This window comes from Cygnus atratus, chromosome 9 (assembly GCF_013377495.2).
Source record: "Cygnus atratus isolate AKBS03 ecotype Queensland, Australia chromosome 9, CAtr_DNAZoo_HiC_assembly, whole genome shotgun sequence".
Taxonomy (NCBI): Eukaryota; Metazoa; Chordata; class Aves; order Anseriformes; family Anatidae; genus Cygnus; species Cygnus atratus.
In genome coordinates, this window is record NC_066370.1 from 2,016,260 (window position 1) to 2,041,545 (window position 25,286).

Genomic DNA, 25,286 nt, shown 5'->3' on the forward strand with positions numbered 1-25,286 from the left:
ATAGGCCAATTATAAGATTTCCCAGTGATTGATATCATTAATGTTGTTTATGCTGCTGTTGATGATGAACTGAGGCAATGAGCATGTTTTAGTCATTCAGCAAGTGTATAGACAACCTTATGCAATCCTCTTTTTACTAGTTTATTAAATGTCTATTTCCTTTTCAGAGCAAGTTTAACATCTAATGCCAAGATTTCACCAAGAATTTAAATAGCATAGTAGCTCATTATCACCTTTTTAACTTAAAGTCTAATACAAGAAATAGACATATTACACATCACTAACGTTTCCACACATACACGCACACACACACACTTATCAGCATCCTGTTTGTATCAATTTATTTTCACAAATCCATTTCCTTCTTCCTACCCATACTCTTCACATTTGCAGAAAGCACAACACACAGATAGGCAATGTAAAATATACTTCCTGTAGAAAAGTCTGTAGTCTCCTAAGAGAACAGTTTGGCAAAACCACTTCTGTTTAAAAACACACGGTCCAAAATGAGCCTTTAAAGAGCATTAGTGACCACCACCGAGATTAAAAAGTACTTGAAGTGTTTGCGCTTCTTGTACGCAACACGTCACTTGACCTTTAGCAAACCAGGACTTCTTCGGGAAATTATAAAACTAGTAGTAAAATCTTTTTTTTTATTATTATTTTTATTTTTTTTAAATCAAATTGAACAACAGGACAGAGTCTCTAGGCAAAGCTCCCAGAAAGAGCCAGATCACCATCTGGCTCCATCGTAGAGCAATGACAATTGACAACAAGCGAGTCTCTAACCAGCGCTCTCTGAATTCGAACGCTAGGTTGACTCTGTAAAAGCTCCGTTACAACTATGAACACACAGCCGTATGTTTCTTCCCTCCTCATACATAAATATACCCTCAGACACTTAGAGAAGGGGGGAAAAATAAAACATTTTATGTGTTTTTCTATGCTTCCCTGCTATGCCTGTTACCAATGAATGTCAAGAAATACCTTAAATATCTCACTGTATCATTAGCACTACATAATATATATATTCATAATTTTATTTTAGTTTTCACACATGCTAATGTTTCCGGTATGATAAATGTCCTTTTAAATCCTGCAGTTTTTGTCACACTGTAGATCCACTTCTATTTGACAGTGACTCCTGGACATACACGTCAAGACAAAAATAAATACTGCTGTGATGGCAAACACTTTAAAACTCTTAGGACACTAATACAGTGGCACTTGAAAGACTTTTTAAATACAACAAAAAGGACAATCGTTAAATGGAAACCTGCTCTGACATAGCCATAAAACCTGAACTGCATTTGTGAGATCTGTACTTGTTTTTGCGAGAGCAGCTTCTAATCTTTGAACACGTCAAATGTTACAGTCCAGCCCTCAACCCATACCCTTAAAAAAGTCCTCCTTGCTATTATTAAACAAGCCTCCCCTCTAGCTGTACATATGCAACACTGTAATTCCCAAACAATTGAGGTAATTATAAAAATGAATATCATTTATTGTTTTTTTATTACTATCATGTCCGAACATTTACTTTCATACAAAAGTGTATTTTCAGCATTATGCTTTCCAAGGGCATCCCCTCTGCACCAAGGGAGATATACAAGTATTAGGAATTGTGCAGGAGTTTTTGTAACCATCTTCAAACCCACCAGAACTCCATAAACAAGATTTTGGTACAGAAGCTCGCCTGGTATTTTAGGGAAGGGGAAAGGGACTTTCCACATATTTTCAGTTCCACTTTATTTTTTTTTAATCTCGTCTAACCCAATGCAAGTGAAGAAAAACAAAACACAATCAAACGAACAAAAAAGAAATCATCACATTACTGCATGTTACCCTTCATCAGTCTTTGAAGGAAATCGGGAGCCTGGCTGCTTTTCCCAGCTCCCTCCCTCCCTCAAGCCCGCAGGACCGGCTCCTCTCCCTGGAGGGGCTCAGCCGTCCCCGAGGGTGTCTGGCACTGCCCGGTCACAGCCGCGGCTTCCTGAGCAATGTTCTGCTGAGGTCCTTCACTTCTTCAGGGCTGCCGACCCTCTCGTAGCCCAGCAGGGCCATGGGCTGGTGGCAGTACTCCTCGACTTGCTTGATCTGTTGGTAGCTGAGTGCAGTCCTCCAGGCGCTCAGCGCCTGGGTGGCGTTCCTGGCCGACACCACGAAGGGCTTGGATGAGTAGCCAGGACCACTGGTCATGTTGAGGGTGAACTTCTCCATCTCTGGGCTGACCGCCAGGTTAACGAAGCCGTACACCTGCCGCAGAGTCTTGATGGGCTCGACCACCAGGTCCTCGTAGCGCACGGCCATGTAATTGCCCTGGAGCCAGTCAGGGGGGTGCAGGGCAGTCTGCAGGGTCTTGGCCATGCTGCTGCAGATGACCTCCATGGCGCCCAGGGCGTGGTAGTCTGAGCCGCCCCCCCCCTCCTTCTTTCCGCCCAGCTTGTGGCCGGCGTCGAGGAAGGGCATGCGGTGGATGCGGGGGTCCCGACTCCTCACCACCTGCAGGCTCTCCCGGATGAGGCCGTGCCGGGATTTGATGCGGGAGCTGGCAACCGCCCGCGGGTCCCGCACCAGGTGGATGACTTTGAGGTCCAGGGTCGGGTCCCGCATAAGCGGGGCGAGGACAGCCAGGTCGAAGACGCGGACGCCCTTGATGACCAGCGTGCGGTACTTGTGGCACTCCTCCTGGAAGCGGCTGAGGCGCTGCGGGGGGCACTTCTTGCACACCCGGTCGTCCACCATGCCCACCACCTCCTTGCGGTAGGCCGGGCAGAGGGGCGAGGAGCAGATGACCTTGTTGGTAGCCGCCCCGAAGATGCCCAGCGTGGTGAGGTTCTTCCCGGCGCCCGCCGTGCTGTAGAGCTGGAAGACGGAGAGGTCGCAGCGGTACAGGGAGCTCAGCATGTCGCGGGCCGCCCCTTGCAGCGAGACGGCGTCCCCGGGGTACAGCTTCTGCCAGACGTGCCACACGGGCTCGTAGAGGAAGAAGACCTCGGGGTTCTGGTTGAAGAGCTCCCCGAAGAAGGACGACCCCGAGCGCCAGGTGGTGAACACGTAGACCAGCTGCCGCCGGGCGCCCTGCGGACCGCGGCTCCCCACCGACGGCGCCGGGGGCGGCGGCGGGGGCCGGTGCCGGGGGGCTGCCGGGGGCTCACCGCAGCGCCGCGGCTCCCGCCGCCACTTGTACTCCAGCAGGTTGAGGGCGGCGAGGAGCAGCAGGAGCGCGTAGCCCAGGCACAGCGCCAGCGCCTTCCGCCGGCACACTTTCATGCTGGGCGGCGGCAGCGGGGCCAACTGTTGCTCAGCGCCCCGGCGCCCCGGGCCCCGCGGCGGGCAGCAGGGCGCACCGCCCCCGGCGCCGTCTCCCGGCCGGCCCCCCGCGCCCGGCCCACATGGCGCAGCCGCCGCTGCCGCCGTGATGGCCCCGCCGCCGCCGCCGCCCCCCCCGCCCCGCCGCTGCCCTACTTAGAGGCCGCGCGGCCCCCCGCGCTTCTGCCGCGCCGCCATCGCCGGCGCCGCCGCAGCCCGAGCTCGCCGCGGCCGCCGGGGCAGAGGCGGCGCCGGGCCGGGCTCCGCTGCGCTCCGCCCCGGGGGCGGGGAGAGCCGGCGGGGGCCCCCGCGTCCACAGCGCGCATCGCGCCCCGGCCCCGCCGGGCGGCCGCTGAGGTGCGGCCCGAAATGGCGGCGCCCGGCCCCAGCCCGCCCCGCGCCTCGCCGCGCCCCGCGTTGGCGGCGGCCGGCGCCGCTCGGCCGTGTGGGGGGTAGGAACGGGCGGACCCAGGAGAGGGGGTGCCGCCAGCGCGGGCGAACGGGTAACGGGAGCCAGGAGACACGAGAGGGGAGGATGACACAAAGGGCGTGGTAGCGCTAAGGAAGGTCCCCTGCCCCGTTACCCAAGCTGCAGAAACTCAACCTGGTCTATGTTTCTGCTGGGAACTTCTCCAAAAGCAAAAGAAAAATGATGCTTTTGCAGAGCTGTGACCGAGGGAAGAGTTATCTACCTTCAGTTCTTGAAAAGAGCGGTGACTGCCACCAGTAAGCAGGTGGTGGTGTTGCAAGGGTTGTTTTAGCCGCCGTTCGATTTCCGCCCTGGCACCTACGAAAGCAGCAGTGGAGGAGCGCTGGGTGCTGAGCACAGGGGAGCTACAGGCCCAGCCCTGCGATAGGGAGCCTGGGTGCCGGCTGAGCTGCAGAGAAAGGCAGCTAGACAGCTTTGGGACAGGGACACGCAAGAGCATGCACAGGATGCAGCCCAGCTAGAAGGTAGAAGGGAGCTGCTGGAGAGCTCCCCCTGGCTCATGCCTCAACTGATGATGGTGACTGAAGTTAGTCCTGGAACGTGTATTTTCTGTGTAGCAGGAATGCAACAATACAGCACATGCATAGATAAAATGTAAATTCATCTGCCATCTATCTTATCTGGTACCACTCTGTAAACAAGCAAACAACAAAAAAAACCTGCAGTAGGGTGAAGGAGCTAAATATACTGTAAGCAATCTTTACATTCCTCATAAAAGGATTTCTCTATTCCTCCCAAATTTTCTGCTGCAATACTAACAGCTAAGCTTCCTCTTAGGAAAATCTTGGGGGCTAGCAGGGCATGTCTAAGGTGAGCAGTTTTAACCCAATACAGCAGGAGGGCTCTGCTCTCCCCAGCCCACTCCTCCAAAGCACGAGGGCTGACGGGGGCCCCCAGGCAGCACGGGGGGACGGGGGCACCTCCACTCCCTGTGCTCCCCTGAGCTGCAACAATAAAACGCCATGGAACAAAGTGGGAATGGCTCCACAAATGGCAGCGGCTGCAGTGTTACGATGTGACTGTGACTTATGGTAACTTGTTAACAGCAAAATTGAAAGAAACACTAAATATTGGAGAAAAGTGTATTTCACCAAAAAGCAAGGGGGAAAGGGTTTTATGTTGTTATTGTTTGTCTTTTAAACCTACAGCAGTCCAGAGGAAGCATTTAAAGACACATTCTGCAAAAATAAAGTTCATCTACTTCACAAAATAAATACAAAGTTGAAAACCGATGAGCTTATAACGATTGAACTGCAGCTTTGGACACAGTATATAATGAAAAATGATATACCTCTGAAACATCTATGCAGCATAAAACTCCTGCAGCTATTTTATCCTTTGGACCTAATCCTTGAGTTCTTTGCATAAAAAAGGCTTCTATTTATATCCCTTTTATAAAGATAAGGATCTAATATTTCTTTGGTTTTACATACACACTAAAAGATGAAATGACCTTAACCTAGCTAAAGAAAAAATGTTAATTTTAAATTCTGGAACGGTCTGTAACAGCATTAGGCTACATTAAATCATGAGGAACTACATCGGTAGTGGGACACCATAGCTCATAAAGCAGCATCCCCCACCAGTGTCGTACTGCAGCACTAATGCAATAAAGGGCATAGACTAGTGGGAGGGGAAAAAAAAAACAACAAAAAAAACAATTCATATCAGTAAAATCATTAAAATACCATCAAGTTCACGTTAATCCCTTCTTTCCACTTCACTTGGTTGGAGACAGGTATAAAATTGGGGGGGGGGGAGGGATGAACGATGACACATGACCTACAACACCATCTCCAGTTCTCGTACAATTTAAAGTTTAGCAAGTAACAAAGATAAGCAAACAAGAACCAGAAGTAGAACATTTGAAATGACAAAAGTAATCAGTAAATCCAAACATTAAAAGCTGTAATTGGATTCTGCACCTTCCCTGCTGTTACACAGCAGTTACATCTCTCTGAATCAGTGAACATATGAGTACTAACAGTAATACTGCTTTCATTATACTACTCTGCCTCGACTTCGGAAAACACGGGTCCAAGCAGCTCTTTAATTCGACCTACGCACTGCAAAATGGAATCTTCTTTTTCAAAACTGGAGATACATATGTATTTATTCTGTGCAGGTGGACTCAAGCACCCATGCAGAACCCAACTGAAATCAATCAGGTTCAGTGCAGCTGCAATATTCGATCCTCCCGGAACAAGTTTCAGACCTGGTAGTCAAGTTATCACTCTAAGCAACTCAGTATCAACGAATATTTAATAAGCCTGTGTGGAAAATATTTACTGTCACCTTCCAATTCACACAAAGTTTGGGGTTTTTTTCAAAATCATCCACACATCTGATGCAGAGCATTATAAGCGTAGACAGAAAAAAAAAAACACAGATCACTCCCTTTGCAGATCTGTTGCTGAAGATGAGACGCACTGTTTTGGGCCGTGTCTTTGCATCCAAAGAACTCTCCTTAAGGGGATTCTGGGTTCATTTTGTCTATTTTTTAATTCTGCAGTCTGGGATTTAAATTATTTGCCTGTCTTTGAAAGAATGCAGGCAGGCAGCAGTCATCATCAAGGGCTGCAACAGGGAGTTTGGGGCTGTGCTGCAGGAGGGCAGATACCAGCTGTTTGGTAAGGCCCTGGCTGTGTAAACCAGAGCAATGGACTGCAACAATGATTTTAATTCCTACAAGAAGCTGAGAAGTTCACTTACACACACCAAGTTTAAAGGATGGACTTGTGGAAGTGTACAGACTGTACCAATGAATCGATCATCTATTGCCAAGTGCTAACAAAATGCATCATCAGACAGCTGGTAGTTACAAACTTTTCTTTTTTGCACTTGAAGAAAAGATACGTACACTAACAGATTAAAAAAATAAATAAAAATTAAAATTAAAATCAAGGAACGCAATGCAGCAGGTTTTTATAACGAGGCCAGGGACAAGTTCCTCACCAAAGAAGACTGATAACTTCTCCCACTTGCAGAGCTAACTCCATGATTTCCCCAGCTGCCCTAAGGCTTTTAAAAAACTATGAAATAGAGCCCTGGTTCAGTGAAATATTTAAGTATTTGCTCAATTTTAATGATGGCACTGTAGCCCATCAAAAAGTGAATTAAAATCAGTACTATAGTGAAAGGGTTATTTTAAATCTTTACAAGTAATTTCTAGGGTTAAACTTTGCTTAGTTTCTTAGACCTAGCTCTGCGAGTGGGCAGAGCACGTCTCGGTGTTTCTCAGCCGGTTCAGGCTCTGCATGGCCTCATTTATGGTCTCACCTATATGCAAGACCCATAGAATAAAAACTGATGCAATAAGAGCCAGAGTAACTATGTGAAAGAGGAACGTTCCAAGGCAGAACAGAAACAGCCCTTCAAATATTTGTCCAAATATTTCGTTTATACATTTTCCATCCTCTATTTTAACTCATTTCAGTCTAATTTATGCTCCTTAGTATTCAGTATACTAGATCACTCATGTTAAACAACAGTCTTTTTGTTGATAAGGACAATTCACCTTGTATTAAAAATAAATAGATAAAACAACCTTATTTCTAGGCCAGCTTCTCTTTTTAAGCATTACGTCTTGTTTGCTTTGAAGGAGCCAAAACCACATCTTTTCCTGGGCAAGTACACACCCTAATAGGGTGCAGATACACAGTATAATTACAGTGTAGCCCATGGAGATCCACACTACAAAACCCAGTCATTCCTCAGACATAAAGGAGTCAGCTGCACTTACTTCAACCTCTGCAGTGAACAATGCATAGACTGAGGGTTAAGTAACTGCAATCAAAACTCCACAATTCAAGCTACAAGGAAAAAATTTTTTTTTTTTTTTTTTTTGCATTTAATGCTTAAATATGTTATGGTACACCTTAATATTTTATACGTGGTAATTATATTTCGATTTTTTACATGTAATATTTAGACAACCCAAACCCTGACTAGCTGAGTGATTCCCCCCCCAGAAGCGATATGGCCCCAGCCTGAATTCCCCAAAGTCTGCCTACTAACAAACCATCCTTTAACGGATGGGGCTGGCAAAGCACAGTGCTGTGAAAGGTTTGACCCTCACTAGAACACTTCCCGACATGACTTTTTAATGCTTCAAGCCTTTCCCATGTTAGAGGGATGGAGTGGGAACAAGGTGAAGAAGTTGTTCTTCCTGAAAACAAGTTTCAGCAAGGCTTGATCTTTTAAGACAATTTAATTTTGGATGAAAGATGGAAGCTTATGCTGTTATACACCTAGAGTGTGATAAGTTCTGGGTATTAAAACTCATGTATCTAACCTATTCAGAATAAATACAGATGCCAAATTCCTCAAACACCACTCAAAAGTGAGGTTCTTAAAACCAATGGACAATTTCATAGATCGCAATATGAACAAAAATTATGTAAAATTGAGTAGCTGCCCAAACTAGAAGACCCATGAAATTATTTAAGTCTGTATTGTAGCAACACCAATAGAGATGAGTGAGAAAAGACTGCACAGTAGCCTTAAAAATTACAGATGTTTATATTTTTGCACATTTCCTTTTAGTACTGGGTGAAATGTCTAACAGCTTACTGAAAGTCTCATGCAGTAGTAGCAGCTGATTCCCCTTGAAACACAATTATCTCCAATGATGCTAAAATCTTCAGCAGACGTTTGATTAACTGAGGGGTGCAGCAATCTGCCTTCTCGAGTATTTGTTTCTCTTCAGATGTTCCTTCTGAGCAGTGCGTGCAGAACCAGCACTGCAGAAGCAGCTGACATGGACCAAAATTAAAACACGTGTCAGTAGCTGGTCACAGAACAGAAATATGCAGCAAACTGGACAGCCTATCTGTAGCAAGCTGTTCCCTTACCCACATATTTCTCCTTTATGTTTACTTCCAGTTACACAGGTGACATTTTCAATAAAGTTAATTTCAATAAATATTTATAAAGTCCTGTTTGTGCAGCTGAAGGAATTCCAGAATTTTATGACTGTCCTGAGGACATTATGGTGCAGTTAAGTCTCTATTTGACTTTTATTAAAATTAAAATCACCTTCTCAACTGTTGTATAACAGTTTTATGTTCTAAAGGAAATTAAGAGATTCGACTTTTATAACTGCATACCTTAAAACAGACACTGAACTGTTCCACATCAAAAACTTGCACAACCTTTGGCAGGTCACACCTAAGAGCCACCTTAGCCACACTGCACCAATACACTACTCTCTGCTGCACCCATTTCAGGGTATTCTTAATCCCCCTATGACCAAAAACAGCGTTAATGGTTAATTAACATCTTAGCACCCTCCACCCCCAAGGTTTGCATTGAACAGGAACCCCTACACCTCTTAAGGGGGTCAAGTGCACCTCTGGTCAGCAGCCGCAGACCAAGGGGCCGTCCCCAGGCCATGCAGAGCTTCCACAATTGCTTGCTGACAAGCCCTTGAAGAGTACAAATCTGGTCTGTATTTAGACAAGCAGCTACAGGAAGTTTTCCAGTCCACGCAAAAGCAAGAATAGAGCAAACAGTTCAAGGGGTATCACAACGTACCACATTTCTTGACTGTGAGTCAAGAAACTAAGTGAAAATCTAAGATTGTTCGTAATTGGGAGATTCATACAATCTCTCCTAAACAATTGCTCTGGACTTGAACAACACCAAGAGTTCATATTCCAGCCTCTCATCACCTGGGGACACAAGGCATCCTTCCTCTTTTTGGTCTTTCACATCTTGCAGGAACTCAATTGCCTTGGAGGCATTTGCTCCCCAGACTGACTGATGGGCTCCAACTTCATGGGCAAAGAGAGGAGACAGAGCAAGGCGCAGCCAATGCAGCAGCTCATGGCTGCTAAGAGATGGCACTGTTCTGCGATTCCTTCCTCCCATACACCTCATCACACAAACCTGTCCACCCCTGTGCTCAGCTTACCTTTCCACAAGGAGAGTCAGCCTCCTGAAGCAATAAAGCTATATTTTGCTTGTTTTGCCAGGCTACCCTTTTCCAGGTTTAGCAAGCTCACGCAGGTCTCAGTGGTCAAACAAGCATGAGGTGGTGGCAGGAAGGCGAGAGGAGTACGGGACCAGGAGTGGGAGCGAGCAGGCTGCAGAGTGCAGCATCGATTCAACCCATCTTATCCAAACAAATGCTCCAAAAGAAAACACTGTGGATGAAGTTGCATGTTAGCAAGTGAACCACTACCAAAAACAAGCACCATCCTGCTCGTTGGCTGCCCCCGTTTCCTGCAGTGAGGCAAATTAACTGAAAAGTCAACCAAGCTAAAACCAATGCACAAAAAATCTTTTTCTCTTACTGAACTGAACCAGCTACTTAGAGGACATAAAAGTCACCAGAAAGGACAGATAAGTGACAGAACAGGTGGCACAGAAAGGCAGGAACAGGACCTGCACCACGCAGCAGCAAAAAGCTGCGCCCCTGGCTCAACCATAACACACAGGCTCACACCACAGCCCTACGTGGGCTCCCTTGAAGCTCCTGCAAGCAGTTTTAGGTGTTGAAAAGCTGCTCATCATCTCAGTACCTACGTAGCAGTTGCAAGTGAGAGGTTTTCTTTGTTCAAGAGGACTATACAAGCAACTCCATGGTGAACAGCCCATGCCTCGTCAAGGAGTTTCTAAGAAACAACAAGGTCACTGGTAACAGCAGGAGGAGAGCAGCAGTGATTACAGCTTGGCAACACAGGCAGAATCAAAGTCAACCACCAGAAGAGCTGGCAAAGCCAGGACACTGTTCTCAGCAGAACATGCATGAACATCATCACACTTCACCAGGTTTAAAAAGAAAACCATTTCTGGATATTGGCAAACTGACAATTTTATTGTCACCGTGTCATTTGGAAAATTTTCTGCGTAGAATACAAAACGAAAAAAGACAAAAAGGTTAACGTGAAACTATCATTTCCTCTAAATAACCACAAACAGAAAACTTTCCAGCTTATGACAGAGTTACACAGTAAAACAACCCTGCTCAAGATTAGACATCAGAAAAGTAACAAATGGAACAAGCTTACCCATGAAAACTGACTATGCTGACAGAAGCAGGTTGAAGAAAAAATTGTGTGCAATTCTTTAAGATTTCTGCATCCGACACAGAAAAAATACACGTGGACAAAATTAAATTAACATTTCAGTTATGATTCTTACAAGAGCGACTTAAATACCGAGCAACAGAAGTTAGAGCAGCAGCATGAACTGGTGGTATACTGAAAGTCTGGCAATATCTCATGCAGTAATGAGAACAAAAAGAAGTTTCCAAGTATTACTATGAAATATTTTAATGAAATACACATCTAGGAACTTAACAGCCTTATTCAAGACAGTTCACTCTATTTCCAGGGTTTGACTGCTAGTATCAGATTTATAACTTCACAAATCTCACATTACTAAACAGAGGATCTTAAAAGAACTAAACTACAAAATTTGCATGTATATTACTCCACTGCTGCTGTCTTCAGCTGTACAGAATTCACTTGTCTTGTTGGACCTTCATAACTACCCCAAAAATCTAAATTGTTTTCAATAAAGAAGTACATGGAAAGTAGACTAAGCTTTACTTGGAAGGCAGTGATTCAAATGTCCTTCAAAAACTTTTACCTTAACGTACCCATATATGAGTTCTTATGGAAGTATTCAGCACAGACTCAAAATACTTGAGGAAGTCTCTCCCCAAATTCTTCAAGTAGCTCTATTAAAGTACAAGCAAGCAATCTGAACAGACACAAAATTCAGACGTTACTCCATCTGCAGAAATACAACAAAGAATGCTTCAAATTTTTGTTACAAGCATTAATTCCAACAAGGGACTGTAAACGTGTGTGGATGGAAAAAAAGATTGCCTAAAGTGATCAAAGACGCTCAAAATGAATCTGCCATTTTTGGCTGATCTTGTTTTTCATCACAAGATTTCTTTCACAGACACGGTTAAGAGACATGAATATTTTCTCTTTTTAATATGCCAAGAACATGCCTTAAACAACGGTTGACCCTTAAGTCCTCCGAAAGGTGGATTTTCCATTTTAGCGCTGCATAACCTAGATGTCTCAAGCATTATTTGTGCCAGAGTGGACCACCAATGCAGTTGTTACGGCATTAGCTTTAAAATCTGTCTCGGAAATACGTTAAATAAAAAACAGTACACATTTTGAAGTTATCCCAACATTGGGGTCTTGAGTCAACTACCAGCACATGTTTTTAAGGCAATAAAAGTCTTCATGGAAATCTAGCATTTTTTTAAAAAACATGATGAAAAAAACATTAGAATATATGCACACCAATATGTATCCTCAAAAACTAAGACTTGAGGGGGGAGCATTTTGAGGGTTTCGTTTGTCTCAAAGAAACCTATCCGGGTCAAGTTGGGGCTTCTTCAAATTATACAGCTTTTTTTTTTTTTGCTGTTATTGTTTTAATAAGTATCATCTAGGACAATAGCAGCATAACCTCGAGAATTGTCTGTACAAAATTAAACTAGGTCCACTCAAGACACACTATCGAAGTAACAAATATAAAGTTCATAATCAAAAAACACTAGAGTAACTCTGCATTCAAAGAAACAATGAATACAGTACTTCAGCACTTTTAAAGGGCTCACTAGTGCAGAAGTTGATTTATAAATGCAGAAAGCAGCATTACATTTGGTATCACTGGGACTGATGCACTAGTGAAATCTTTGGATGGTTACAACTCTAAACATATGCTCTGTAAAACAAGATTTGTTATCCATGGTCATAAATGCTTTATCTTCACACTTCTAAACATGCAAGGAGAAGGCAGAACTTTTGCACAGTGCCCAGTGCCTAAGTACGAGCCTGACACTGACGTTCAGAAACCAACTCTTCCTCAAATAGCATTACAAAAGGTATATGCAGCTGGTGTGCAGAGGAGTCAAAGGAAGTCACAGGGTTTAAAAAGACAGTTAAGTTATAAACACTTCTGTAATACCGATAAGGAAAACATTTGAATTGTCAGAAGGAGTTTCTATGCAACCAAGTAGTTTTCCTCCCGTGAGATGGGGTCCGTTTCCAAAGTGTCAGTGCAATTCTTAGAGACTCACAGAAGTCAGGACCGGTTCAGGAAAAAAAAATTGGACAAACATGTAACTCTGCATCTAGGTTTTTACATAAATACCAGAATGTGCTGTAATACTCAATGCCATACAGAGCAACAGGGAGTCTTCACCAAAATCTATGAGCATGACAAGCCCTAGTATTTTACTACGGATATCTAACGTATACTCAATTTCTCATGTGAACCCCTTTCCCAAGCTATGACTCCATGTGAAGATGAGCCTTACCAGCTGGTTTTTGAGGCTGCAGGAGAATTACTCAGCCACACTAGAACTCAGATGGAGCCAGCTATGTTAGTGTCTCAGCTTTGGACAAAGCTAATTGCTGCAGCATGAATATTTACCTCTGGTATCATCCATAAGGCAGGGCAGAAGCAGAAAGCAGAAGCCCCTTATCCATTCATCTCTCCTCTCCCTTCCAAAGCAAAGGGTTGGATGCTCACTGACTATGGAGTATTAAAGGATTGTGGGCTCTCCTCCTAAAGAATCACAAAACCACTGGAAAACACTGGATCACACCCCCTTCAGGTTACAGTTTTTTTCACAAGGATTCAGCTCAGTCTCACTTGCTGAATCCCGGGATGAAAATTATGCCTACCCTATGTTAAGTAGATGATTTTTCACCACTTGACCCTAAAATGCTACAGAGCATTAGTCAGTCAAACCCCAGTCACACAGTAATGGACATAGTGACTACACCTTGTCACTTTACCAAAAAAAATCATAGGCAGCCTAATTTTCAGTCTTTAGTACTAATTTGCAGTCTTACAAAAAAAAAAAAAAGTTACCAAAATGCTGTTTCCCATATCCTTTTCTTTGCAGAAACACCAAATTATGAACAAAAGCTATTTATAAAAGCAGGGAAGAAAATGCAGAGTAGATAGAAGCAAAGGATGCTCTTTTCAACAGGAGGTGGAAAAAGAGAACAAAAACAACCACCATGCATCCAGTTATGTACACAGGTTCTTAATTGCTCTTAAAATTCTATTAGTAACAAAACTGCTCATCTAAAGCCAGGGATATGAAGCAAAGAGTAAAAGGTAGGAGAATGCTTATATAGACGGTGTTTAGACAATAAAGATACTGACAAAGGTTACTATAAAACTACTACAAAGCAAATGCTACTACAAATGGGTGCACTCCTTCAGCTCTGTAGCTACTTGGCTTGAACCTTTTACAATCACTGATTAAAATTTTGTAAAAGCTGAAATCAAAATTAATTATTGAAAAGCATGGCTAACCCATATGCTAAATGATTGCCTACCCTGAGGATTTTTAAGCTCGTAAATGAAGTACACAACTGATTCTGAAGATATAATATTCCTATGGCAAACTATCCTCACTTTACTCATAACAGCACCATTTATCATTCCTCTATTTACAAGCAGCTCCAAGACAAAAAATAATAGTTTTAAAGAAGTTAAGCAGATCTGAAGTAAACATCTTCGTATCCTCAAATGATTTTAGTACCTACTTTTTGCTCTAGAAAACTTCATCTAGTCTGAGCCAGGTCTGAGTAGAATGCATTTAAGGAAAAATTAACTTAGACAGTTTCTAATAGTTTAGCTGCCAAAGTCTGTACATCCAAAACACCTTGTGTTACAGGGAGAAAGAAAAATATAAAAAATAAACTCTGCATATTTCTAAAACAGATTCTTTATAACGTAATATAAACAGGTAGAAGGTGTATTCTTTTCTCATTATTTAGGCATCTATTCAATACTCATTCTAAGACAGTCTTTACAGTACACATGTAGTCTCCATATTTTTCAGCATTCCAGGTCATCTCTCAATTCTCATTAGCAAAGTTCTCAGTAATTCTTCACTTAGTTCTTACATTTACAACAATTTATACAATCTTATAACAAAGTCCCCCATCAGGAAGAAACTGGAGAAAATATATACTCTTTTTAAATTAAATATGCATGTTTTTCAAAAGACATTTTAGATCCTGCTTCTGAAAGGGTTGCTTCTAAGGCTATAAACATATACAACAAAAGGTTTTCCCCATCACATTTACAAAATTCTAACAAATGTATAACCTCTAAATACACAAATACGATAGCAGGCCATCATCCAGCAGACCATGCCTGTAGTAAGCACAGCTTTTTGCTTTCAGAAACAGCTCACGGGAGGCCAGATCCCTTTTAATTTTATGTTTTTATTACAATCTGCCCATACCTCCAAGTATAAACATTGAACCCTCCCATTTCTCATCCCTCCCCCCACCCTACCCACAGAAAGGTTGCATGATAGAGACCAAGGTGAAGCGATTTAAAGCCACATCAATGCCTAAACACAAAACAGGTTTGAAGGGAAAGTCTAACATTAAAAAAAAGTTTAACAGCCTCTCAATTCCAAAATATTAATAAATATGTAATTAAAAAAATCAGCTTTTTTTTCCTCTATTTGGAAGAATTTCCACAACAGAGGAATAAATTCAGTAAAACAGTGTAAAAGTCCTTTCGGAGTAAAAATCATTTTTGAAAACAGTAACGTACTGTAGGTTGCAATTACTGTACTTATACTTGAGGAAGAAGTCAGAGCCCCAATACTTGCTGTCCTTGTTATCCCCTGTGAATGCCACAAATATGGCTTGTTGTTGATACATCATGTATAGGTATGTATCAACACGTATGTATACACGTACACACAATTGCATCTCTGCAGAGGCCCCGCTTTTTAGAAAGAAAAAAAACCAAAAACCACATGACTCAAGTTTCACATGTATTCCTTGCAATTAAAAGGCAAAATACCAAGCAAAGATTTACTTGTGAAGCTCATAATCTTAGGGACCAGGCTGCTCAACTGTTCTTACAGCAAAGTATCATGGTAGGAAAGAAAACCCATCCACGGGATTCAAAAGGCGTTTTTACCTGAATAGTCAAACTAGACATAACATGAATAGAGCTACTACTATACTGAAGATCTAAGCAACATAGTATGTCTGAAATACACAGTACTTCCAAACAAACTATGAATTCCTTTATCAGTCCGTATCACCAGTGGGGCAAGAAAACAACATCTTAATTTTCTGTTCAGATTTTATTTGAAATCTAATTCAAATTGTCAAAGCTACAAAAAGGGGGAACATTTGAGTTATTTCTGCTATGTCACAACATTCTAAAACAAAATATCACTACTGCCAGCAGATCAGTTACACATGTATCTGATGAAACTTCTAAACACAAAAATGTTTCATTTGGGAAATAGCAACAATGAAGGTATTTTGTACAATATAAAACAATGACAGGTCTACAGATGCAGATACTCATGAGTATACACGTGCATTCACAAAAAAAAATCAGGAATGCTTTTTTTTTTTTTTTAAACAGACTGTTCAGGCACAAAAACAAAACCGCATTTCCAGTAAGTGACAGCATCATAAAAAATATTAACATTGTCAGTGTTTGCTTTTCTTTGACTTCTTGTGAGATCTGTGAGGAGAACGGGACTGAGACCTGGATTTTTTCCCTGACTTTTTAGGGGATCTAGATCGTGATCTTCTTGATCTTTTCGGTGTCCTGGAGCCAGATGGCGACCTGCAAAAAAAAATTATTTTTTAAGTCAAATGCTAATTGATATCATCAACTTTTTCTACAGTTATTTGACCTTTGTTTTTTGAAATAATCTAGGTAGATTTTTTTTTCCATTTTGAAGGGAAGTAACAATTATCTTGGGTTTTAGAAAAAGGCAATTTTTGCATTATAAGGTTTTAAACGTATTTTGGCTTAACTGCACTGCTTGAAACTAAAGGAAAAATGGCACCAACTTGTGTCCTTCTGAAACCAAGATAAGGAGTTTACCAACTTCTGCATATGCCTCAGCCACTTTGGCTCTACTGTTTATAGCAGCCTATATCCACATAGAAGACGACAGAATTATCTTGAATTGTTATGCTTCCAATTCTTGCTCAGCTTGTAATGTAACCTCAGAGAAAGAAAACACACACTCATCTTACCCACACCTAGATAATGGATCTCATAATCTGAATTGAATCTTAACTCTAACAAAAATGCCTTTCTAATTCTAGTTGAATTCCTATCTTGTAACACAAGAATCTGACTACTGTAAATATGTACTGTGAGTTTTTCCCTCAACAGCATCACAGGAATTTCCTCAGCACGTCTGTGCAGTAAGATATTCTAGACCTCTTAAAGAAGTGGAAACTGAACTAAGACAGAAACAACAATCAAAATATTTAAAACAACAAAAGCATCAATACAGTAATAAAAATCTCATACCCGCCTTAACAATAGCTAGAGGTTTGTATTTGTGTCAGTTTGGAAATTAGGTAGTATTTATTCCTATAAACAAAACCCTATAACCAGTATCTAATCTAGATTTTATTCATGGAAAAAAATGTCAGAGAAGCTTCATAAATGAAAATCAGTGAAAGCATGCTCACTGTAATTCTAGAAGTCCTGTGGGCTACAGATTTGTCCTTTGAAAATAAAAAGCTCATAAAAGAGCAGGTAAACAAGAACACAGAAGTGAACAGTCTTGAGCTACCAAGGTAGAAGAACATACACATTTCAGATACCAAGCATCCTAAGATGTTAATCAGGAACAGACAGTATAGTCCACTTCGAGAGAAAACACTTGTGTATTCAATGTGCTCTGCTAAAAATCCCCAGAACTACGTATTCAGGTTTCAGAAAGCCTGAAACAGAATAGACAGCAGCTTACCTTTTGGCTTTTTTACTGACATCTCTTGGAGAGTCTTTATGTGATGACCGAGAACGTGAACTCTCTTTATGGGACCGTTCAGAGCGCTCTGAGCGTTCTGATTTTGGTGATGGGGATTTTGCTCGTCTACTGCCACTGCTGCGAGATGGGCTAGGGGAAGCACTGTGTCGCCTTTTCCTTTGTAAAGAAAGCAAATACAGTTATGTACACACGGAAGTAAAAATGAGTATTAAGAACACTGAAATAAAATGTAGTGGGACTATAATTACTGAAAAATCAAGTTCAACATATGCACCAGACTCTCTCTGGCTGAAAAAAATTAAGGCTTATGACTCATCTTTGTTTATAGCAGTGTAAAAACATTCTGTCACAGGTTCTTGAACAGCAAGGCATTTTACCACTTAATAACACAGAAAATTTTTCTCTAGAACTATTGTAAGATTACACAATCAATTAACCTAAACTTGCTGTTCTGAAGAATTTTCACAATCAGACAAATAACGTTTAAGCCACCACAAGTTATTTTGTGGTATGACTCCATTACAGTTTTCTGAGTAATAAACAGCAGTCAATTTACTGCTAAAAGTCAGAGTTAAATATACACTCCTTTCAGTTGGTCATTATCTTATCATGTTTCCTTCAGGGCTTAAGTGAACAGAATGAGAATTCTATTCAAAAGTTAAGTTACTCAGGACAGAATGAAAACAGCAATTCCTTTAAAATTTTGAAACCTTTCAATTAAAAAAAGCTTCCATTATTAAAACAAGTGTTGTGATTCAACATAAATTCAAGGCTTCCACTGCAACAGATATTAACCGTGAGGACTTTCCTCCCATTCAGTTTACTTCGAAGTAAAGTAGTACCTCTCCTTTCTCGTTGGTGTACATTCCTCCTTTTCCTTCTTATCTTTGGACCTAGAATCAGATTTTTCCTTGTCCTTTTTGTCCCTTTCTCGTTCTCTTTCCAATTCTTTTTCTTTTTCCTGAATTAGTAGAAATCATTATTTCAGATGAGATTAAAGTAAGGATAATCAAGAAGCTAATCACAAACAGCATAAAGGCACTAAGTATTGAACAAACACAGCACTTAATCTAGGAAGAAACCATTGGTCACACCATACCCACTATTCAAATCATCACTGCTGCTTCTTACGCAGGATAAATATTATTAACACCAGCACTGACCAAAAACATGAAAGATGGCACCCTATGTGAGAGAGTATATCTGACTATCTAACTGGAAATGAACAGTCTGCAATTTTACAAAATTCAGGGGAAAATTACAGCTGTAATAGATTTTCTAAACTAAAATAAACATGAAAGAAATACCAGGAACCTATTTCTACTTAAACATATGCATTCGGCTTTGTTACTCCAGATTGAAATTTGAGACAAATTTTCTAACTACCAAGCATTTGAAAACAAAACAAAAATAAAAATAAATTTAAGAAATTCTGCTATATAAAAAAAATCAACAACAACAGAAGACAAATCTGATCTATGCCTATACATCACCAGGACCATTTTGAAAGAAAATATACACTCTAAAAGATCATTAGAAAATTAATTATATAAAAATAAACCTAGAACAGCAAGTCTGAGCACAAACAGACATGCATCTTTCAGTACTAACATGGAAAAAAAATTCTTCCATAGCAAAACACAGATATTTCACTGTGTACCCCGTATGGAAGGGAAGACAAAAAAGTGGTCATTTTGCTAAATGAAAGAAGGGGCGGGGGGGAGTGTAGGGATAACAACAACTGCAAGAAATAGCTGAAGAACTACACTGTACCTAGTCTCACACATTCTTTGCACAGAAAATTTACCATTAACATTTAAAAGTGTCCCATATCGTTATACCTACCATTATCATTATACCTACCATTACATGCTATTGTTAGATCCCACTAAAATCACTGGACTCTTAAGATGTGCCTAGTTTATTTGGTAGCATAACTAATTAATTTATCCTAATAAATACCAATAAACAGCAATAGGCTCCTATTCTGTAAAGGATGTACAATACTAGCAGGAAGTTTTACTTATAGAAAGCTTATTCTATAGTAAATTAGACAGAAAATGATGACCAACTAGCAAGTTTGTGGAAAATATAATCAAAGCCCATGTTATATTATTATAAAAATAACTTCTATGGAGCTAAAGCAAAAAAAAAGTTATTTCATTAACCGTGGAGTTATTAATGTATTAACAAATATGATTATCATGAAATATTTCTTAACTAAGTATTAACTGAATTACTGAAAGGAAAAACAGAAGAGTGAGGTAATTACAAAAAACCTACAATATTGTAAACCGGTTGAACTAATTCAACACAAGGTATCTAACAAAGTTATTAGGATTAGGATTTATGGTTTTTTTGGATGAATGTCACACTAAGCATTCTGTGCTTACTGTATATATCACCTCTTTCTCCAATTACAGAAAACACTGAGGAAGCAGGATGTTTTAGGATGCAACTGTATGTAAATGAAAAGTCTCTTTAATTCAAGGTACTGTGCAAAATTACTTTAGTGAATTAGTCAGAGCTTGAGCATTAAATAACCCAAAGAATGAGTGAGAAACACCAGGTGAGAACTGCTGTATTTGTATGTAGCTTCCAAAAAACTCCATGGGTATCTGTAATTTCATTGTTGATCTGTCAGACTGTGAAACCAGATTATAGAAGCAGCCGCCACTCGCTCGTTCTCACTAAACACATTGTCCAAAATGATTACTTTTTTTTGCAGTTGTGTTTCAAAGATTCAGACATATATAATACTAATAATTAAAGTTGTCCTGAATTCGTAGTCCCAATAGTACTACCACAATAGCAATGGTACAGAATTATTCACTTTCGGGTAACAGTATGAGATGGAATTATCCAGAAAACCATAAACACTGGAGAAATCAGAAGTGCATTGGCTGCTTAGGACTACTCCCTTTCTTCTTTTGGAAGCTTTTAGCACAATTGGTCAATTACAAAAAGCAAAACTAAAGTCTGATGAACACCTTGAATTGACTGCGCTCTCTTTCCTTTCCCACACCTAATGATTTGCTTTATGTAGTTCATCCAAAAGTGAGCTCTTTAAGGTTTCAGTATATTCCAATGATACTCATCTGTACAGTGTGAAATACTACATTTATTTTTATCAAAAAGAGATTGCCTCTATTGTGCAGAAAGCACTTGGATTTAGACATGCAGTTTGACATTACATTAGAATTTTAACAAGAACCGTTTGTTGTTATACTTAATGCCACCTTATGCTTGATAAACTCAACAAAAGCCTACCACAGAATCAGAGCCAAACAAAGAACATTTCTTACCCTCTGAAGCAGCTTGTCTCTATAGTGTTCAACCTGTTCCTGAAAACTCTGGCCTGGTTTCTTGGGTCTTTTCCCAGACTCTAACTCATCCTGAAACTTCATCACCTTAAGCTGTGAAAATAATACTGACCATTAGGTTATTGTGCTTATTATTATCCAGTCAGGCAGGTGGCTGAAAACGAAATTTCTGTAATTTTTAATGTGTGTTCTTCATTCTTTCCATACAAGTTTGTGCATAAGAAAATACTGACTTCATTCAACTGGATCAAAGCAACAAAACCACATACTTGTCCTGCAGGCACCTGCAGTTGTTTACAGACATATCAAGAACTAAAAATAAAGGGATTTTTTTCCTGTCATTCTACTAAATTCTGTTCCCATCATTAGAACACTACGCCCTTACATTTCTTAGATGATCGTCTTTTTCTTTCAAAATGACACTATTTATTGCAGGTGTCTTAATATACCGCTTCAACTTCTCATCTGAAGTTGTCCTTCAGAAACTGCCTTTTCTCCACTTAACACTAAATATTAAAAATCAAATGACTGACGTACAACATAAAACAAGTTAATTTCCTCTTCAAGGCAGCTGCACAGAGTGGCTGATTTGAGAGAAATCACTTCACTAACTCAATACTATTTCATGCACTATATAGTCAATCAGGCCTACTACAATCCCTGGCAAAGGATACCATGTGTTACAAAATGCTGAGATAACAGCTCACTACAGAAAAATTATTTTCCACCTGCTCTCTCCATTCCTGTGCTCCAAAGGTATCCCCCTCCATCCTCCCCTTACAGCAACAGTGCTTGGCCAAGCCTTCCATGAGCCAGGTGAATTCACTAATCCGGCAGAATCCCAACTCACGACCCCTGATTTTTTCCTGCATTAGGGAGTTGTACTGGGCTCAGAGAAAGAATCAGCTAGTGCCAAAGTTCACAGGTAGGATCAGGATGTTCCCTCTAGCAGAGATGAGTGGTCATTTCAGCTCATCCCATGCTTTGATGTATAGCAGTTTTTGCTACTTGCTTGATTTGGTCATCTTCCTTCACTGTTTCACTATTCCTGGCATACTGGCTGTACCAAATGCTCTTCTGACTGATTGCTTCGTGTAGGGTATATGATACTTTTCTTCTTCTCACAGAGTTGCAGATACCACTCCAGCAAGAAGAGATCCTTAAAACTGAGGTTTAAATCTGCTTGAGCATCTAATTGAAAAATGTTGTAAACATTCCACTTACTTAATGTGCATTCAGAAAGAACTAATATATTCCCAATTAAATGGTTATTCTTAACTACTCTTGTTCATCAGAGAAAAACTTTTAAGCCCCTTCATTCTTAGGATTAGAGATACTGGCTTTATCTAGACCATCTCTGAAGTCAGTAATATGCACGCCAATATGGAAGAGGAATATTTTCATGTGCTAAAACTCTGGAATGCTAATTTCTTGCTTGTGTTTTAGACAGAAAGTCTCCCACAACAGTTTAGAGGTCTTCATTAGCAGTACAGCTCTTAACGGAGACTGCAAAGTTTCAGAAATCTGGAGTTCTTACGAGCAATTTCGACTGGATGCTCCATGCTCCAATGCAGGGATCATCTTTCTCACTAAACACTAGGAGGTATCTCACATAACTTTACAAGAAACAGCTCCACAACATTGTCTCTTTTCTATCAGTTCTCATTTTGAATTTTTTTCCCCTTCCTCAAACTAACAAACAAGTCATTTAAAAGATTCAGTCTTCCCTAGAAGTTGAGGTCACTACTGAATAACCAATATCAATTTTCAGAAAAGGGTAACATCTTGCTACCACCATTCAAACAAACCACAGATGGGTGCAAACCAAGCCCTGCCTGTAGCTTTTTCATTTTGACACAAACAGATGCGCTGTGGGTCCCTTGCTTAAAGTAAATCAATTTTCCAAAATTGTCCTTGGTATTCTGATCTTCTGCTGATACTGAGCTCATACACAATGGTCTTGGGGCAAAAAGGCTTTTTAGCAAGACATTATTGCACAAGTATACAGCCTCAGAACCTAAATGGCCAGGTTCAAACACTACTTAATTGAAGTAGAGTGACTGAGATGCTAGGATTAACAGGGAAGTTAATCAGCAGATCATTGATGAAAGAGGAGTTTCTGCTTGATGTGTAATTGCACTCATATTTAGAGGGATTACATACAGAATAGACTTCTGAACAGCCCAAAGTGCTCTGCTCTTCCTTAAAACAGACTCACCCTGACAGTGGCTGCAACTTATCCTAGACTTCACCAGAAGCAGAGCAAAATATTTCTTTGGAAGCTTCAGTTTTCCGATGAGCCTATAAGTAGTATGATTTCCGCAGCTACAGTGTTAATAACAGATAAGAGATATACTGATATGCAGATTTGAAATACCTCTTCAGCCATAACAGAACTCTGGGGTGCTCAATCACACACCCAGGACACCGTGTGGCTTGGAGCTAAGCAATTCCTCACTATCATCTTTGTGTAAAAGACCAGAATTTCTGCTGAATTAAGACAGTCATTATCCTCTAAGGAAGAACTGCTATAAATAGCGTAACTTTTGGTCAAGCAAGAGCCAATCTGTCTCATCTGTTATGATGAAACTGCAATGAGTACCATGTTTAATATAGTATCTTTTTGCCATTTTGCAGTGGCCTCAAGTAAGCTAGATACAGAAACCTCTGCAGACTGTAGAGACCTAAAGGTTATATTGTTATTGAGATCATTACAAGCCTTAGATAGCTCCTATGAGTTTATCATAAAACATTAAAAAAATAGGTATTCTGAACACTAAGCACCATAATCCAGAGAAAGAAGTAACGGAAACTGTATGGAACTTCAGTTTCTTGACAAAGGTAGAGAGAGGGCCTTTAAATCCAGAAGAGGTCTTAGATACAATCTTCCCTCATGGATTATGTTTAATCCACTCTTATCTCATGCCCTCGGCATCCTCCATTGGAGACTGAATACTACACTAAAGGAACTTTAATCTGGTACGGTACCGCAACCTGTACCGAGAAAGTAAAGACAATAACCCCTTTCCCTTTGTGACATGCAGAAAGAATCTCTTGGGCTCTTGACAGAAAAGTAAATTATTCCTTAATACCATGGCATATTTCTGTGGGGAAAAAAAATCTCCGTGCTTATGCACTGGGCAGGGGGTTACTGACAGAATTCTGTGTGACAGAATCCAGCCCTACGTCTCCTGTAGTGAAAAGGCTGTATGGGAAGACTGAAGACCACTAGTTTTCTACCTCTGATTAAGAAATCAAACATTACTTTGAGGTCTCAGGTGGCTAACACAAAAGGTGAGCAATGGCAGGTATTAAAGAGGACAACCTACCCTGGTTCTGACCCTTTTAGAAGCACTGATATATCTCAATTTATGAAAAGCCATTCTGCTGCAGATGAAGCCTATGCTGTGTTTTTTTCAGGGTAGGATCATAAGATCTTGTGCCGCACATAACCAATCAGTAAACTTTAAAGGAATTAACCATCTTGTCATTTTGTTCAGAAATATGCTCCTGCACCTTCCAAAATGAGCACCTCTGTAATAAGAGAGACTTTAAGATCACAAGTTACCATCTGCAACAGAAAACTGGTATTACACCTGGTTGAAAAAAAACAAACTGCCAATACAAAAACAGTTGGTTTTCTGAAGGCCTGAAAATCAGTACATCCAGGTGATTCGAGCTTCTAAAGCAAAGGAGATTTGCATCAGTTAAGCATGCCAAAAGCGCGTGGTGTATGTCTAAAGCATGACAGAATGCAAGCTAAACTCAAAACAATTCTTGAAGCAGATTTTTAAAAAGGTGCCTCTGACACTTCACAGGAGACGGTCATGGACTTTGGAGCTCAAAGTCTTTCTGTAAGTTGGAGACAGATGTAAAGTACCTTAAAGAAAGGTGCAAGAAAGACAATGCTGCTTCATTTTGTCTGAGTTTTTGTATGCTCTGAGGAAATATGCTTAATGAACTATTAGGCAATATAAAAATCCCCATTTTTCTTTGCATCACTGAGTTCTTTTTACAGAGGAGAATATACCTTTTTTTTTTTTTTTTTTAAATGTTCCAGAGAGAGGGAGGGAGATGCACAGCACTGTAAAGACCACCCTTAAATCTGAGTTACAACAAAAAGCGGAGCAACGATCTTTACAAACTTAAAAACTAACAAATAAACATAAAATACAACCGCAGTTAAGAAATCACTGTTCTTCAGTATTATAAGAAAGCCTCTCCTCTTGCTAAGCTCTGGAAATAATTTACATTTCAGCAAGGTTAACAGTTAGGAGTAGGAGAAGAAGCAAAGGGTTAAGTAACCTGCCTCCTCTGACAGCACCAGTCTCTGCTACATGTAGACAGGTAAAGCTTGGTAAGTTCCTTTATTACTGTACTTTCC

The 25,286-nt window shown here is 40.8% G+C and overlaps 2 protein-coding genes across 7 annotated transcripts in view; both read right to left on the reverse strand.

The window, feature by feature from the left end:
* Positions 1-209: 209 nt before the first annotated feature.
* On the reverse strand, positions 210-3,341 carry CHST2 (carbohydrate sulfotransferase 2). The gene has a single exon (XM_035544909.2). It carries the CDS (start codon positions 3,271-3,273, stop codon positions 1,978-1,980), a length of 1,296 nt encoding a protein of 431 aa, XP_035400802.2. The 5' UTR covers positions 3,274-3,341; the 3' UTR covers positions 210-1,977.
* Positions 3,342-14,512: 11,171 nt separating this feature from the next.
* Positions 14,513-25,286, reverse strand: part of U2SURP (U2 snRNP associated SURP domain containing) — a 45,600-nt gene continuing 34,826 nt past the window's right edge. For 3 of the 6 annotated variants that reach the window (XM_035544382.2, XM_035544383.2, XM_035544386.2), the window contains exons 25-28: positions 20,885-20,995; positions 18,422-18,540; positions 17,559-17,735; positions 15,175-16,411 (exon numbers count right to left, since the gene is read on the reverse strand). In XM_035544382.2, the coding sequence (XP_035400275.1) occupies positions 16,273-16,411; positions 17,559-17,735; positions 18,422-18,540; positions 20,885-20,995 (546 nt within the window). In that variant the 3' untranslated portion in view covers positions 15,175-16,272. Of the gene's footprint in view, positions 16,412-17,558; positions 17,736-18,421; positions 18,541-20,884; positions 20,996-25,286 lie in introns of all 6 variants that reach the window. The other 3 variants (XM_035544385.2, XM_035544384.2, XM_050712623.1) reach the window with 2 other exon arrangements.